A 14,429-nucleotide genomic window follows, 5' to 3' on the forward strand; every position below is an offset into this window, starting at 1 on the left:
CATTCAAAGTGTCTTGATGAAAGGATTCAAATGCCTCAAAGGAAAGCACTTTTCAAAGTTGAAAGAAATTTTCTTCTCTAAGTTACTTTTTTTTATTAAATTTTTTTTGAAGGAAATTAATTCAATTAATATCTTAACTTATCAAGGAATTGTGTGTTAATTTTTTTTAAGTAGTTTGACTGGACTATTGAAAAAATTCACTACAAAGCTTGCTACCTTTTATTATCTCTTCAATTTAAGACTGAGGTCAATTACCAGTCTGATACATATTTTGGTGTAATTTATAGGATAATTGAAAACAACAGGATAAATCGGATCTATCCCTTAACATTCTATGGACTCAAATCCCTTATTCTTCTGTAAGTATGAAACAGGATTTAAAAAGTGCTGTTTAAAAGAACACAATAGGAAGGGCATACGCATATAAAAACCTTTTTACACAGACTGTGCTTGCTCACCCGAGTGCTGGCAGTACGCCTGCAGCTTTCTGTGCTGGAGTAAGAGGATTTTGGCAGCAGTGGACACGCAGTGTCTGGAAAAGTATAGGGAGGAGGGTGGAGAAATGATAAAAGGTGTCACTGAGAAGGTCGAGGCAGCTGCAGCACTGGGTTCCAGGTGTGACAGGAGGGGTCCCATAGTCTCTGCCCCCACCAGCAGCCTGACCCCCCTCCCCAAGACCCTGTCTACGATCTGCCACTGCCCTCTCCAGCCTCAAAGATGAGGGATCCTTTTCACCTGCATCCCAGAGGGAAACCTCCCTCCACATCCCACTTCCTCCAGCACCCATACAAGTTCCATGTTCTGACTGAACAGTAGATTTGTATTGGATTGCTACATTGCATTTTAATAGCAATGAAGTGGAGTGAACATCTTTCCTTTACCTGGCCATTAGCAAGCTAAGGATAAAATACTGCTGCACAGAATGCCATAGGGGAAATATGTGGAAGTTGAAGAAAATAATACTACTATCAAAACTGTTCAAGATTGGAATAGGTTTTTTTTTTCAGAAGTACATGATATGAATTTTTTTTTTCTATAATGTAACTGTTCAAACAAACTCAGCTGTATTATTCCTCTTTTTTTTTTTTTTAGAGAGATGATGAATAATTCTCTTGCTCGTTTGCCTGATAAACCTCTGTGCCAATATATGCCAAGATTAAACTGGCTGTAAGTCTACCTTATTTCACTGGAGAAATATTATTTTGTTGTGCCTGCTGGGTCACTGGCCTGAAGTCATCAGTTAAGTGTGCAGAAGTATTACATGTCTGCCTCCCACTCTCTTCTGTGTAGTCAAGTTCTGGTAGTGTTTTTCTTCAGTTACCTTAGAATAAGTGCCTGAGTTTATTTTCAATGATTGATGGGGTTCTTTTATATCTCAGAGACCTTGAAGGCAACCATATCCATCATGTGGGAAATGCCACTTTCATCTCCTGCAGCACTCTAACTGTACTGTAAGTAATTGGATATGCTAGCTAGCCAGTGTGAGATCTGCTAACACCAAACAAGTGATTCATTACAGCAAATATAAAAGTTTCCTGAGTATTATGGCTATTTATCTCTTGAGGATATTAAATTAAAATGTTTGGTTTGAGGTGAGCACCACACAGAAGTTTATATTTTACATTAAAGTTCAGCATTAAATGTGTAACTAGACTTTACTGAAGAGACTTTAGCGGATACTAAGATTTAAAAATTTTCGTTACAACTTTTTTATGAGATTTATTATAAAGATCTCATAATGAGAACCAGAAAACATACAAAATACATAGCTTGTTACTTATTTTGATTGGCTGGTGGGTTGTCTGGCTAGTTAAACTTAGAATTTTCTCCAGAGTTTCTTCAATGATGATGTAACCATCTTCAGAAAATCCCTTCTACTTTTTGGTAGATCAGTAGGGTCCATCAGTGTGTCACTTTCAATTTTTAACTCTTCTGCATTACCTGTGCTCTTGGCTTTTTCATTGTTTTTAAAATACAGATAGTTCATTTAAGGAATAAACTGGGTGGCAGATAAAGTGAGGGAGAATGAAAAGTTGCACAACAATGTGCCTGTGTCTGAGACATGATTAGATCACAAAGCCTTCCAGCCCACTTAATCTTCCTCCTCCCCTCAGTCAATTTGCACCAGCCTTCCACGGGTGTCTGTGTATATGTGTGTATATATTTATATATATGCAGAAGCACCTGTATGTATGGGATGTATAGGCAAAAAAAAAAGTTAATTACCAAATGATAAAATGGCAAATTTCTAGGTGAAATTAGCTTTTTAACTGAATTGGGCAAATATTTGTCGATGCAGAGAACAGAGTTTCAAACTTTATAAAACCTTATCTCCAAAATCAAATAGGGACCAAGAAGAGGCAACATAAATTTGTTTTATTCTTTCAGGGTGATGAGACGAAATAAAATCAGCTCCCTAAATGAAAACAGCTTTTCTTCTCTCCAGATGTTAGATGAATTGTAAGTAGATTTCTTCTCTTATTTGTACAAGTCACACAGTTTTGTGATTTATATTAGAAATACCATTCATCATGAATTCCGTTTCATACAACATGCTCTGTAGATGGCATCCTTCCTTAGGGTATTTTTTAAAAAATATATATTGAACAGGAAATAAATAATCAATAAAATACATTGTCTGTATCAGCCCTATTGGGGCTCTTCTCACGTTATGTTCCCTGAGTAGACTAATATTAATTATTCTTGTATCACTGCAATCTAGGTGCATGTGTGCCTTCAGTGTCTTTTAGACCATTTGACAGGTTTGGTTGGGCAAAGACCTTTTTTCATCTGTTATTAGGATTTCTGCATCGTGAAAATAAGGTGAAAGGTAGAGATAAAAAATCAAAGTAAAGATGTGCTGTTTAGCCTATGTGGAAGAATTACCATCATGAAAAAATATATTTAATTAATTTTTAATCTTCTACAAGCCAAATTAATGGTATTTTACTTATTTTTTGATGGAAATAAAATAACAATAAATTATGTATCTAATAGTATGCCTGAACTAATGAGACAAAACAAGATCTGACAGATCTAGCTTCCCACCTTGTTTTAGCATCATTCTTTTATAGTCCAGATTCCTGATAACCTATAGAATAAATAATATCCTATTTGGCAAATAAAACTGTGTATATTGAAACTGCAAAGCTATTCAGTAAAATTACTGTGTCTAGTAACAACTTACTGTAACCTGTGTGTTTCTGCAGAGATTTGGCTAGCAACAAGATTGAATCGCTTCCTCCATATATATTTAAGGAACTAAAGGAGCTTTCACAGCTGTAAGGATTCTTGTTTATTATTATACATAACTGTGTATTCACATTTGATATGATGCTTTCAGTCATGTGTCCGGAAACAGAAGAGCACAGTTGTTTGTATATATCATTTAAGTTCTGCCTAAAAAACATATCAACAGCAATTTTATATAGCACTTTTTCCAGAATAATTTTGTGAAAGATGTGCATTTTCATGTCCCAAAAGACAGCATGTTCAAATTCTACCTTTTTCTAGATCTTGTTAGTACATACGAGATGAATTATGCTGGCTACATCATGAGAAATTAATTATTTCATGGGAATGCTTAATGAGATATCAGGATTGTAAAAGTAGATTGACTTTGTTTTTAGGACAAGCTGTAAGGAATGTGGCCAAAGTTACCTCTGTTGTATTTACAGGAACCTTTCTTATAACCCCATCAAGAAAATACAAATAGACCAGTTTGATTTTCTAATTAAACTCAAATCCCTGTAAGTATCAAGTTTTTATATTTTAGCTGTATTTTCATTGTGATTATGCACATCTCCCTCAGTGGGATATGATCCAGAATATATTTTGTAAGAAATTGCCCCTGAAGAGTTATGGGGAGTTTTTGTAGGTGCAGTAACACAGCAGTTCTAAGTTGAATTCTGCCAGCAGGGCTCCTCCTAAAACTCTGAGATAGTGCAGCAAGAATCTTGCAAATCTGAAATTGTGTTGCATTGGATTTAGGTACATCTTCATTGGTCACTTCACATCTGAAGTAACCAGCTTGGTGTATAGCACAGCATTGATTCTTGTCAGATATCACTTCAAAATCATAGAATAGTTTGTTTTGGAAGTGACCCTTCGAAGTCCTCTAGCTCAACTCCCCTGCAATGAGCAGGGACATCTTCAACTAGATCAGGTTGCTCAGAGCTCTGTCAAGACTGACCAGGAATGTTTCCAGGGATGGAGTATCTACCACCTCTCTAGACCACCTATTCCAGTGTTTCACCACCTATTCATAAGAAATTTCTTCCTAATATCTAGTCTGAATCTACAATTTTTCAGTTTGAAACCATTAGCCCTTGTCCTATTGCAACAGGCCCCACTAAAAATGGTTGTGGCGTTTAAAAAACAGATGTTTTCTTGGACAGAGGTGCAGTAGGAGTTTATGATTTGACCTGACATGATTATGTGTGAGCTGTAGCCAGCAGTACACATACCTTTGTCGATCAGACCAGCTTCCTCACAGTGACCAGAACACCCTGGCCAAATTCAGCTAAATTTGGTAAACGGCTAATGAACTGAAAATACTGAATCTGTAGAAGTGTCATGAAAAGAAGCAGCTGAGCACAGAAAATAATAACCAATTACCTCTTTAACAGTCAAGCTACAGCATGATTTTATCCTTTTATCTATTATTCAATACCGAAGAACTCATACAACTCAGTGATCATGGTCTTCCATGTTTTTTAGTCAAAAAAAACCTGTTAAATCTTGAGATATATCCATAGGCAACAGTATTTTGGTTTGTTTGTAGAACATCACTTACTTCTTCATCTGTTTGAAATATTTAAAATAGCTGGGGAAAGCACTCCCTAGGATTCATTGCAGCACTTAAATAAAAGTAGCACACTTCCACATTGGGGCTTTCTCATGTCTGCCAGAAAAACTGCCTACCAATCCACATCAACTAATCACTATGTCTGTACTTTTCTCCATTTTTGCCTCAATGTGTTCAGAACTCACATGAATATTACATTCAAATCTTTGAACAATAAATCCAAATAAGTCTCTCCACAAGGAGAAGCAAAGACTCCTAACCAGTTGCACCCCTAACCAGAGAATGGGATGGACTGGAAGAATGCAGAAATTGAAGTTCTAAAATAACATATTACAGAGTTAAACTTATTAAACTAGCACTGCAGGGGAAAAAATATTGCTGCTTTCATATACATATATGTATATATGTATGTATATATATGTATATGTATAAATGTATATATGTATATAAAATTTGAAATAAGGAATCCCACCTGTGTGTCACAAAAAAGTCAGCTTTTTTTTTTTTTTTTCTTACATGCTATGTTCTGTGTCCCAGCTTTCTGCTGGTTTTGATATAACAAAGACTGAGTTCTTGGGTTGGGTCTTTTGCCCAGTAAAGTACTCCATGGGATAAAAGAATGTGTAAAAATATTACTGTTAGAACAAGTTATTATTTTGCCAGAGGTGATGCAAGAATATCAATAGAATGGTACGTTGAAAGGGCAACATATTAATCAGACATCAGACACGAATTCTCATGACTGAGAGCAGCACTAAGAGTTCTCTTCATGAATCTGGAAGACCACTGAATGTATTACTTGCAATTCCTTTTTGTTCCACTTCAGATTTTACACAGAATTTTTGGTCAAGTTTCAAAGGGTTGACAGATTAGATGCAATCAAAGTTCTTCTCTAGTTTCCTATGATAATAAAATCACAACTAAATGCTCCTAAAATTTGGATTTTTACTACTGAGTTTCTATGGCCTTTTACTGAGAATATATTTTTACAGCAGCTTGGAAGGCATTGAAATTGCAAACATCCAGAGGAGAATGTTCAGACCTCTGAGAAACCTTTCCCACATGTAAGTAGATTATTTTAGAAAGTTTGTTTTCTTTGGCCTGAATTTTACAATTATGGAATACTGGAAAATTGAAAACAAAGGTGTATGAAAAGCAGCATGTGAGCAGTTGTCAAATTTTGACGATTTTTGATTTATTTTTCTTCTTTCAGAACATGTTTTCTGAGTAGTTACTAGATAGTTTTGATATTCTGACAACCAATCTAGAATGAGCTCTCATCTGTTTCTCACAACCAGATATTTTAAGAAGTTCCAGTACTGTGGGTATGCTCCTCACGTGCGCAGCTGCAAACCCAACACTGATGGGATTTCCTCCCTCGAGAATCTTTTAGCTAGCATCATACAGAGAGTGTTTGTCTGGGTGGTATCTGCCATTACCTGCTTTGGGAACATTTTCGTTATCTGCATGAGGCCCTACATCAGATCGGAGAACAAGCTGCATGCCATCTCCATAATGTCTCTATGCTGTGAGTACTCCATATCTAGAATATTTTCTGTCTGTATGTATGATATTTGTTATTATAGTATAGGGACATATTTCTAGCATTGGATTAATTCTACTTTTATGATGTTGCAAATGAAAACACAAAATGTTGTGATGTATGTACCAGGGGGTCTCATTAAATGCCTTTGGCAGCTGGGACATTCCAAAGGTTTCATGTTTGATTTTCATTCTGTGGGAATTCTGAAAGATTCCCACTTTCTCCAGCAAGAAGAAATAAAATTGCAGTATTTCAAATGCCCACAAACCTTAATTTTACTATGCATTTCTCAGTAAGTAGCGATTTCTGCATGTAATTATTATGTTCAAATATTCTATTCCTTGCACAAAGAAAAGGTTGTTTATGCAAATATAGCAAATTAATCTATCCTAGCTCCCCAATATTAGGAATTGGGGTGGAGTTTTTAATTTTAATCCTGAAAGCAGTACAAGTTTATGGATTAACTGCTTGGCAGTACAATCACTACAATCCTGAGTCTCTCATTACAGGAGAGTCTATAAGGATGGCACAAATGCAATTAGATACATTTTGAAAGGTATATATTGTATAAAATAATTGCAACACTTCTAAATGCAGCATGTCAGTGATTTTGAAACTTTGTTCTTCCCATAGAAATAATCTGAATACTATGTAAAATTTTTAACAAAATGCCCAAGAAGCCTTCAGTTCTGTGTTGACAGGTCATCACCCCTTCCTAGTCTTAGAAGCCTATGCACATGAGTTTTGAACTAGCATAAGGTGGAAAAAAAGACTTTGAATCCAGCAGAGATGGCCTACTCCAAGGAAATGATCTTAAACCAAATGTTAACATAGAAATGAATAAAGAAATAAGATCTAATAAAAAAGAGTTGCGAGAATATTTCTATAAATACAGCTGTATATTTTTCTATTTGCAAATCAATTTTTTTCCAGACCTTTAAAAAATGGAAACAAGTATGAAACATGGACTGTCAGTCCAAAAAAAAAAGGAAAACAAAAAAAGGAAAAATAATATAAAATCATAGTGCTTTAATTGTAATTCATAGTAGTATTCCAGATGTGATATTGATTTTGTATCTATGTATTAGCTAACTTGTAAGTAGATACTTATATATATGTATTTATGTGTGTGAGTGTCTGTTTTCCAATATACATATAAAGAGAGAATGGGGAATTCAGATGTGTAAATAATGATGTTAAGCACTGTGCCCACAGGTGCTGACTGTCTGATGGGAATATATTTATTTGTGATTGGAGCTTTTGATCTTAAATATCGTGGAGAATACAACAAGCACGCTCAGTTGTGGATGGACAGTATTCACTGTCAATTGGTTGGATCGCTGGCTATTCTGTCTACAGAGGTGTCAGTCTTACTGTTGACTTATCTGACTTTGGAAAAATACATCTGCATAGTTTATCCTTTTAGGTGTCTGAAGCCCAGAAAAGGCAGGACAATTTCCATTTTGGTTCTTATTTGGATAATCGGGTTTGCTGTTGCTTTTATCCCACTGAGCAATAAGGAATTTTTTAGGAACTACTATGGCACCAATGGCGTCTGTTTTCCTCTTCACTCAGAACAATCAGAAAGTTCAGGAAGTCAGATTTACTCTGTTGTGATTTTCTTAGGTAAGTTGCATTTCTTCTTTATGTATTACTAGATCTGCAAAGGAACCAAGTTTTTAAACAAATAAGATAGCTGTGAAGTTCACACCTTCTTGGATTTAGATGCTCCAGCAAGCATTTAAAGACTATTTCCAATATAAATACTTTACTGAAGAAGATGTGTACCTACTTATCTTAAAATGAATGAGGGGCTGGGAAAGCAGAAAGAAATTATTGACCATTATGTTGTTGAATTAATAGGGAAATAGAGCAATGTTAAGGCCAGAGAACTATTTAGTTTTAACCAGATGGCAGTCATTTGCCAGTTATCAGTGAATAAAATGAATACTTGAGTAGAGGCAAAAATTCAGCCTTCAGATGAGGACAGACTCAGATTTTCTGACCACTTAATTCCATGGGACTAGCAGTTTAGATGAAATACTCTTCTTTATTACCCAGACTGCAAATAGGTGATGTAGATTGCCATTATGCTTTTACGGTAGAATTAATTTTAATTTTTAAACAGGTGTCAACTTGGCAGCTTTTATCATCATTGTGTTTTCCTATGGGAGTATGTTCTACAGTGTTCACCAGACAGCTATTATGGCTACTGAAATTCGGAATCATATCAAAAAAGAGATGATCCTTGCTAAACGATTTTTCTTCATTGTATTTACTGATGCACTATGTTGGATACCTATTTTTATTTTGAAGCTCCTTTCTTTACTTCGAGTAGAAATACCAGGTATGTCCTTTCTTTTATGAGTCTGCATCAACAGTGCCCGCATGAAATGTTTCTTCTACCTCAGAAGAAAAATAATTTAATGAAATGAACTATATTGCTGCAGCTAACTTCATGTTCTATATCTAGATATATGTACACACAATATAAGAACTATATACTTTTGCTATTTAATTTAACTATATTACTATAATCATGAAAGATTAGTCACCTTTGACTTACATACAGAAGTCCAAAATTCAAATCATTCAAGTCTGTCTGCATATAATATCTATAAAGTGTGCAAAATATATTTGAAAATCAAGACTGAGTTGCATTGGCTTTTCTCATGTTAGGAATTTTCTGGTTCTGTTGCCTAAATATCTCAGGACCATATAGTATTTTCTATCTTGATTTAATAATATATCTTATTCTGAAATAATTTTATTTTACAAGCTGGTATTTACAGTTCAACTCATTAAGTTACATAAAGCTCTGCTTGTCTTCTTCATGCTGTGAATATATTCCCATGTAAAGATAGTGTAACCTAAAAGATTAAAATTGCACCTTAATTTTTTCCTTCTCTTTTTGATACCATTAGATGCCAGGAAAAAAAAGCTTCTTCATGTGGGGCTTGTAAACTCTGTCAGAAAGGGTATGTGAGCATGAGCAGAACAATCAGCAACAGCAGATTCAGGCTCAGTGTACAGATGTATGTCACAATATTACATGGGCAAGAAAATGTTTTAGCTCAGATGATTTTGCCTTATGTGCTGACTAGGAGGATTGGGAGTTGAGATTTTCAAAGCTTAAGCTTGCATCTCAAATGTCTAGAAGTTACGCTTATTATGTCAAATATTCAGTTATTTTCAATATTTTAAAATTCTTCTTCAACAAGCTACCAAGCTATCTATGATAGTTGAAAAAAAATATTGTGAAAAGCAGAAGCAGGTGTATTATAAGAAATCTTGAAAAAATTTTGCTGAATAACAGGGTGATCTTGGGTTCAGCAAATTAATGTTCTGATAGATGAACCAGATTAAACAGTAATTACTCATTTCATGAAACTAAAGAAATGGCAGATAGCTGTTCAAATTGACACAAATCATAAAACTCGTTCAATAGCATTTGCTTTTTGTCAGTGATACATTGTGACAGTTTTAGAAACTAAGCACCTGCTTGTTTCTAAAACTGTAGCCAAAGTGATGGTCATGAACAGGAATGTCTTGATATTGCAACAAAGTTGTAAAACTGGAGTGGGTGTCCCGGAAGGAGAGATTCAGTTAAGTTTTGTGTGCCTCTTGAAACAGTTCTGTAACAGTTTTATAAGTCAAACAATGCAACGGAGGCGCCCCCTGACATCGTTCAGCACTTCAATCCTGTCCCTTCTCCACCTGCCTCTCAGGTAACTTACCTCCCAAACACTAAAGGATGAGAAAGGGATGTTGTAAAGATGCACAGATAGGCATAGACAGAAAGTGAACACAGAAACTCTTACCAACAGAGAAAAAAGGAAATTAGGAGGATGTATACACTGCTCTTTTTCAGGGAGAGGAATGGAGAAGTCCTGGTGCAGAAGGCACTGAAGGGATATGGGGGATGGAGGATAGTTTTGCAGGTGGACAGAACATCAGGGGCATCATTAGGAGTGCATGTCATCAGTTCTGGGAAGAGGATAGGGAACAGATCATAGGAAGAGATAAGGAGCAAAGCAGAGACAAAAGGTTTGAGGGCAAGAAAAAGGGGCTCAGCCAGAACAAGAGGTCTGTCAGGGCAAACAGGAAGCTATGGCATAGAAAAGAGGGGTAAATGGAACTACTGGGAGAATAATAAATGTCAGCTTTTGCAGGGAGTACTGGAAACAGAAGGAGATAAGGAGCAGTGCAAGTGTAATAGAAAGAAGAAAAAGAAAAGCACCTGTTGTGCCAGGAGCTCAGCCTAAGAGCACGACCTCCCCCTCTCACCAGGAAGCTGTGCTGCATTGGCATCAAGTGTTTATGCTAACTAAAGAGTACAAACACTGGGATGCATATTACAGCTGCCTTTCTTTTTTTCTTCCCTAAGGTACCATAACTTCTTGGGTGGTGATTTTTATACTGCCAATAAATAGTGCTTTGAATCCTCTTCTATACACTTTGACTACACGACCTTTCAAAGAAATGATTCATCAGGTTTGGTACAACTACAGACAAAGAAGATCCAAAAGAGGTAAAGGCAACCAGAAACCATACGGTCCGTCATTCATTTGGGTAGAGATGTGGCCAATACATGAAATCACACCAAAGGTTACGAAGCCTGTGCTTTGTACAGACTCTTCTGATGCTTCAGTGACTACACAGTCAACAAGATTAAATTCATACACGTAATTACACTTTGAATCCTCACTGTGACATCGGCACTGTTAGCTTCACATCCGTGGGCTTGCTGCTTTACAGCCACGAGGAAAATGAGGGAGGTGTGACACCAGGGCTCACGTGAACCACTGCAGGAAGAAGAGGGAGCCATGTGTCTGTTTGCAGGTAGAACTGGCATTTTACCATCTCACAGCAGTACCTGACATTGTGACAATTCATCCTAGATCAGAATGACAAATCAGTTGTTTGGGGCTTTTTTCTTCCAGAAGCCAAGAGTGTGGGAGAAAAAAAAAATGAATTGTCATTTGAAACATCTCACGCTGAAAGCAGATTGTTTCAAAATCATTTATTTATGGGGAAGTGTGTGTGTATGTGTGTGTGTGTTTTCTTTTTTCTTTTTCTTTTTTTAAGTTCCCATTTCAACAGATAATTTTTTTAAGACTTAATTGGTTTCCTCATTAAGAAACATATTTTCTCCTTGAAGTTTCTGACTTTAAAAGCTTTAAGGAGCAATAGCCGTAAGAAAAACAATTAAATTTCATAATTAGATCTGTTAACTATATTTGTCAAAGCCAAGCAAGTGAAAATTACATTTCTTTTACAAATGCACAGACTATTTCACTCATGTAAAGGCAATAGTGGAATTGTAGTGATAGTTTTAATATAGTCACCAGGCTGTACAAGGCCTTGATCAGCCTGGTCTACTGGGAGGTGTCCCTGGCCATGGCAGGGAGGGGCTGGGACTAGATGATCTTAAAGATTCTAATTCAGGCAGAACCAGAACTGTGGTGAAGAAAAAAATAAAAAGGAGATGTTTGGGTTTGGTTTTTTTTCCCAAGTGAATGTCCCCCAGCTTTAACTGGTGGCAGTTTCCCCCTTCTTACTCTGAAAAGACTGGACTGAGTATCCCAGCAATCTTGCTGCTGCTCTTTTCCTCACTTTTCTTAGCAGGCTACCAAAAGTAGCTCACCACAGCTTGCAGACTTCAACAAATTCCAGTCCTAAGATGTCTCTCTATGTAAAAGGGAGATGGTAAAATAGAAAATTATCAGTCTTAAAAGGTGCCATAACATCTACATTTCAATCACTTTGTACATGAATGGATGCACTATAGTTAAAGTAATTTGAAGACCACAGCCATTCAGCACTTTCTGAAGCATTATTTTACTTCCCAGAATTAAAAGGGTAAAATAAAAAATCCCCTAGAGGCAGTTCCTTCACACATTCTTACTGAAGAGAATATTTTCTATTATGAATTATTACAACTTCGCTTCTTCTTTCAGTACCGTATTCAGTCTGATGGCCTAGGAGCCCAAAAAGGTAAAAAAAAAAGCTTTTTTTTGTATTGATTTGAAACTATTTAAAATTAAGTTAAAAAATACTTTCAATGTTTGCACTTGACTTCTTAACAGTATAAGAAGTAGAATTTTGAAAGTGTGACTCACACTTCAACTGTTTACAGAACTTTGGATTATCTTGAAACTGAAGATTGTTAAAGCATCTTGTTTCCACTACTGTATGTTCTATTGAAATAAAATATTACCTGCTGAACAAAACTACTTCTTTTCCAAGTTGCTTAGCAATATTTTGAGTTGTGGGGGTTAAAAACACCTAAAAAAAAGCAAAATTTTGCCTCGTGGATTGCCTTTAACTAGGACAATTAGAACTCAGTTCAATAGAACTTCCTTACTCTGAGGGGCCAAGTCCTCTCAAGGAGGGCCTTTGGTGAGATATGCAAGGATCCCTGACCTTGCCATTACTTGTTTTTCACTCCATGTGAATGGTTATATTCACTGTCACCTTTGTTTCTATCAGTAACACAATAATAGTTCAATAATACTTCAGAATTTTTGCAACATCTTTATTGTTTTGATAAGCAAACTACAGTGGGTTTTTCTCAAAGTCCTATAAGTAAAAATAAGGCCTGCTAATAAGTCATGACAGTCGTGTTCTCCTGCAGCCTGCCATTGCACCTCAGCATTACTGTTTTTCACAGTGCCTGGTAAAGGTACAGGAGTGTCAGGACAGCTATTTATTACACATCAGCCATCTTTCAGGCCAAAAGGTTCTAGTAACAGTAAGCTCTAGACTATCAATCTAGTCACTGCTTAAGGCAAGATAAAAAACAGGACCAAATACTGAAAAAATCTCTGAAGCGCTTCCCCAGTGACAGGATATGTCACAGATTCTTTTCTAACTAATGGAAGCTTTTACTTATAGTCCAAAATAATCCATCCTATCAGCAAACAATATTGTTAAACTTCTACCCTGCAGAGATATATGGTCAACCATAAGGCACTTTATTACAACAAAAGGTAGCATAAAATTGTTTGCAGTAATAAAACAGCTTGCGAAAAAATAAACCTGCAGCTTTATAGTCATACATTGAAATACTGCTAAAAATAGTAAGATTTTGGATATAGGATTTTTTTACAGCTCATAAATAAGCCACAACTTGCCACATTATCCCATACTCAACATGAAGAAAAAGTGTGCATAAAAAAACCTGAAGTTAGTTGATGTTTCCCTGGGGTTGGCAGGGTTTCTGCTGCTGACAGCTCTTAAGAAGGAGGGCTGACAATTCTTTATCATAGGACACCAGTAATGAGCTCTGAACGTAGCACATATACTAACTTTGTATCTACCACGTTAGCACGAAAGAGAGAGAAAAAAAAGGAGCACTGAGCATTAAGATCGCTTGAGCTTCAACGAAGAATCTAAAAGTCAAAACTGATTCCCCAAACAAAGTTTTTTTTTTATTCGGTGGACTAACATAAAGCATTCATACGAGAGCCCTGAAGTATTTGTGAAAGAACTCCGGGGACAAACAAAACTCCACGTGAGCTCCCTACAGGATGAAAAGAGCCCCGCCGCAGTGCGGGACGAGCGGGCAGGGCCAGCGTCAGCCGCTGGGCTTCAGGGACTCGTAGCCCTCCCTCAGCAGGTCCCGCCACGTCCTGAGGAACCGGGCATTCTCCGAGCACTTGGTGGCCAGCTCCTCCACCTGGGCCGACACGGCCGAGGTCGCCTCCAGGATCTTCGCCAGGGAGAAGGCGGCCTGGAGGGACGGCAGAGAGGTTGGGGGTCGCCGGCGCCCGCCACGGTCCCCGAGGGGGCCCCGGAGCCCGCCCGAGAGCGGCGCGCCGCACTCACGTCGCCGATCTGCATCTCCACCTCTTCCAGCAGCTCCCGCGTGTCGCCGCCGGGCAGCTCCGACGGCCCCGACCCCTCGCTCCCGCCGCGGACCCTCCGGGGCTCGGCGCCGGGCGATCCCTCGGGCACCGCCGCGGGCGGCAGCGGCCCCGCCTCGGCCATGTCCCGCTCGGCTCTCCCGCGCCGAGCGCGCCTCCCGCCCGAGCACCGCCCACGGCACGCCCGGGCCGCGGATGGGTTGGCGGCGGC

General features: G+C 37.7%; 2 protein-coding genes across 2 annotated transcripts in view; one reads left to right on the forward strand and one right to left on the reverse strand.

The window, feature by feature from the left end:
- Positions 1 to 12,568, forward strand: part of RXFP1 (relaxin family peptide receptor 1) — a 46,969-nt gene extending 34,401 nt beyond the window's left edge. Inside the window, exons 8-18 of the mRNA XM_058838029.1 lie at positions 288 to 359; positions 1,093 to 1,167; positions 1,380 to 1,451; positions 2,389 to 2,460; positions 3,210 to 3,281; positions 3,678 to 3,749; positions 5,800 to 5,871; positions 6,106 to 6,335; positions 7,566 to 7,976; positions 8,479 to 8,697; positions 10,738 to 12,568. Coding sequence (XP_058694012.1) covers positions 288 to 359; positions 1,093 to 1,167; positions 1,380 to 1,451; positions 2,389 to 2,460; positions 3,210 to 3,281; positions 3,678 to 3,749; positions 5,800 to 5,871; positions 6,106 to 6,335; positions 7,566 to 7,976; positions 8,479 to 8,697; positions 10,738 to 11,039 — 1,669 coding nt within the window. The 3' untranslated portion in view covers positions 11,040 to 12,568. The remainder of the gene's footprint in view (positions 1 to 287; positions 360 to 1,092; positions 1,168 to 1,379; positions 1,452 to 2,388; positions 2,461 to 3,209; positions 3,282 to 3,677; positions 3,750 to 5,799; positions 5,872 to 6,105; positions 6,336 to 7,565; positions 7,977 to 8,478; positions 8,698 to 10,737) is intronic.
- A 310-nt stretch (positions 12,569 to 12,878) lies between these two features.
- On the reverse strand, positions 12,879 to 14,404 carry C4H4orf46 (chromosome 4 C4orf46 homolog). The gene is made up of 2 exons (XM_058837111.1): positions 14,181 to 14,404; positions 12,879 to 14,085 (listed from the first exon to the last, which is right to left on the reverse strand). The coding sequence occupies exons 1-2, from the start codon at positions 14,340 to 14,342 to the stop codon at positions 13,930 to 13,932; spliced, it is 318 nt and encodes a 105-aa protein (XP_058693094.1). The 5' UTR covers positions 14,343 to 14,404; the 3' UTR covers positions 12,879 to 13,929.
- Between the last annotated feature and the right edge of the window lie 25 nt (positions 14,405 to 14,429).

This window comes from Poecile atricapillus, chromosome 4 (genome assembly GCF_030490865.1).
Source record: "Poecile atricapillus isolate bPoeAtr1 chromosome 4, bPoeAtr1.hap1, whole genome shotgun sequence".
NCBI lineage: Eukaryota > Metazoa > Chordata > Aves > Passeriformes > Paridae > Poecile > Poecile atricapillus.

Excerpts from the sequence above, each read along its gene's own strand:
- C4H4orf46 (XM_058837111.1), bottom strand. The coding sequence starts at position 14,342 with ATGGCCGAGGCGGGGCCGCTGCCGCCCGCGGCGGTGCCCGAGGGATCG. Across the intron at positions 14,086-14,180 it reads TGGAGATGCAGATCGGCGAC|GCCGCCTTCTCCCTGGCGAA; the intron begins GTGAGTGCGGCG and ends CCGTCCCTCCAG.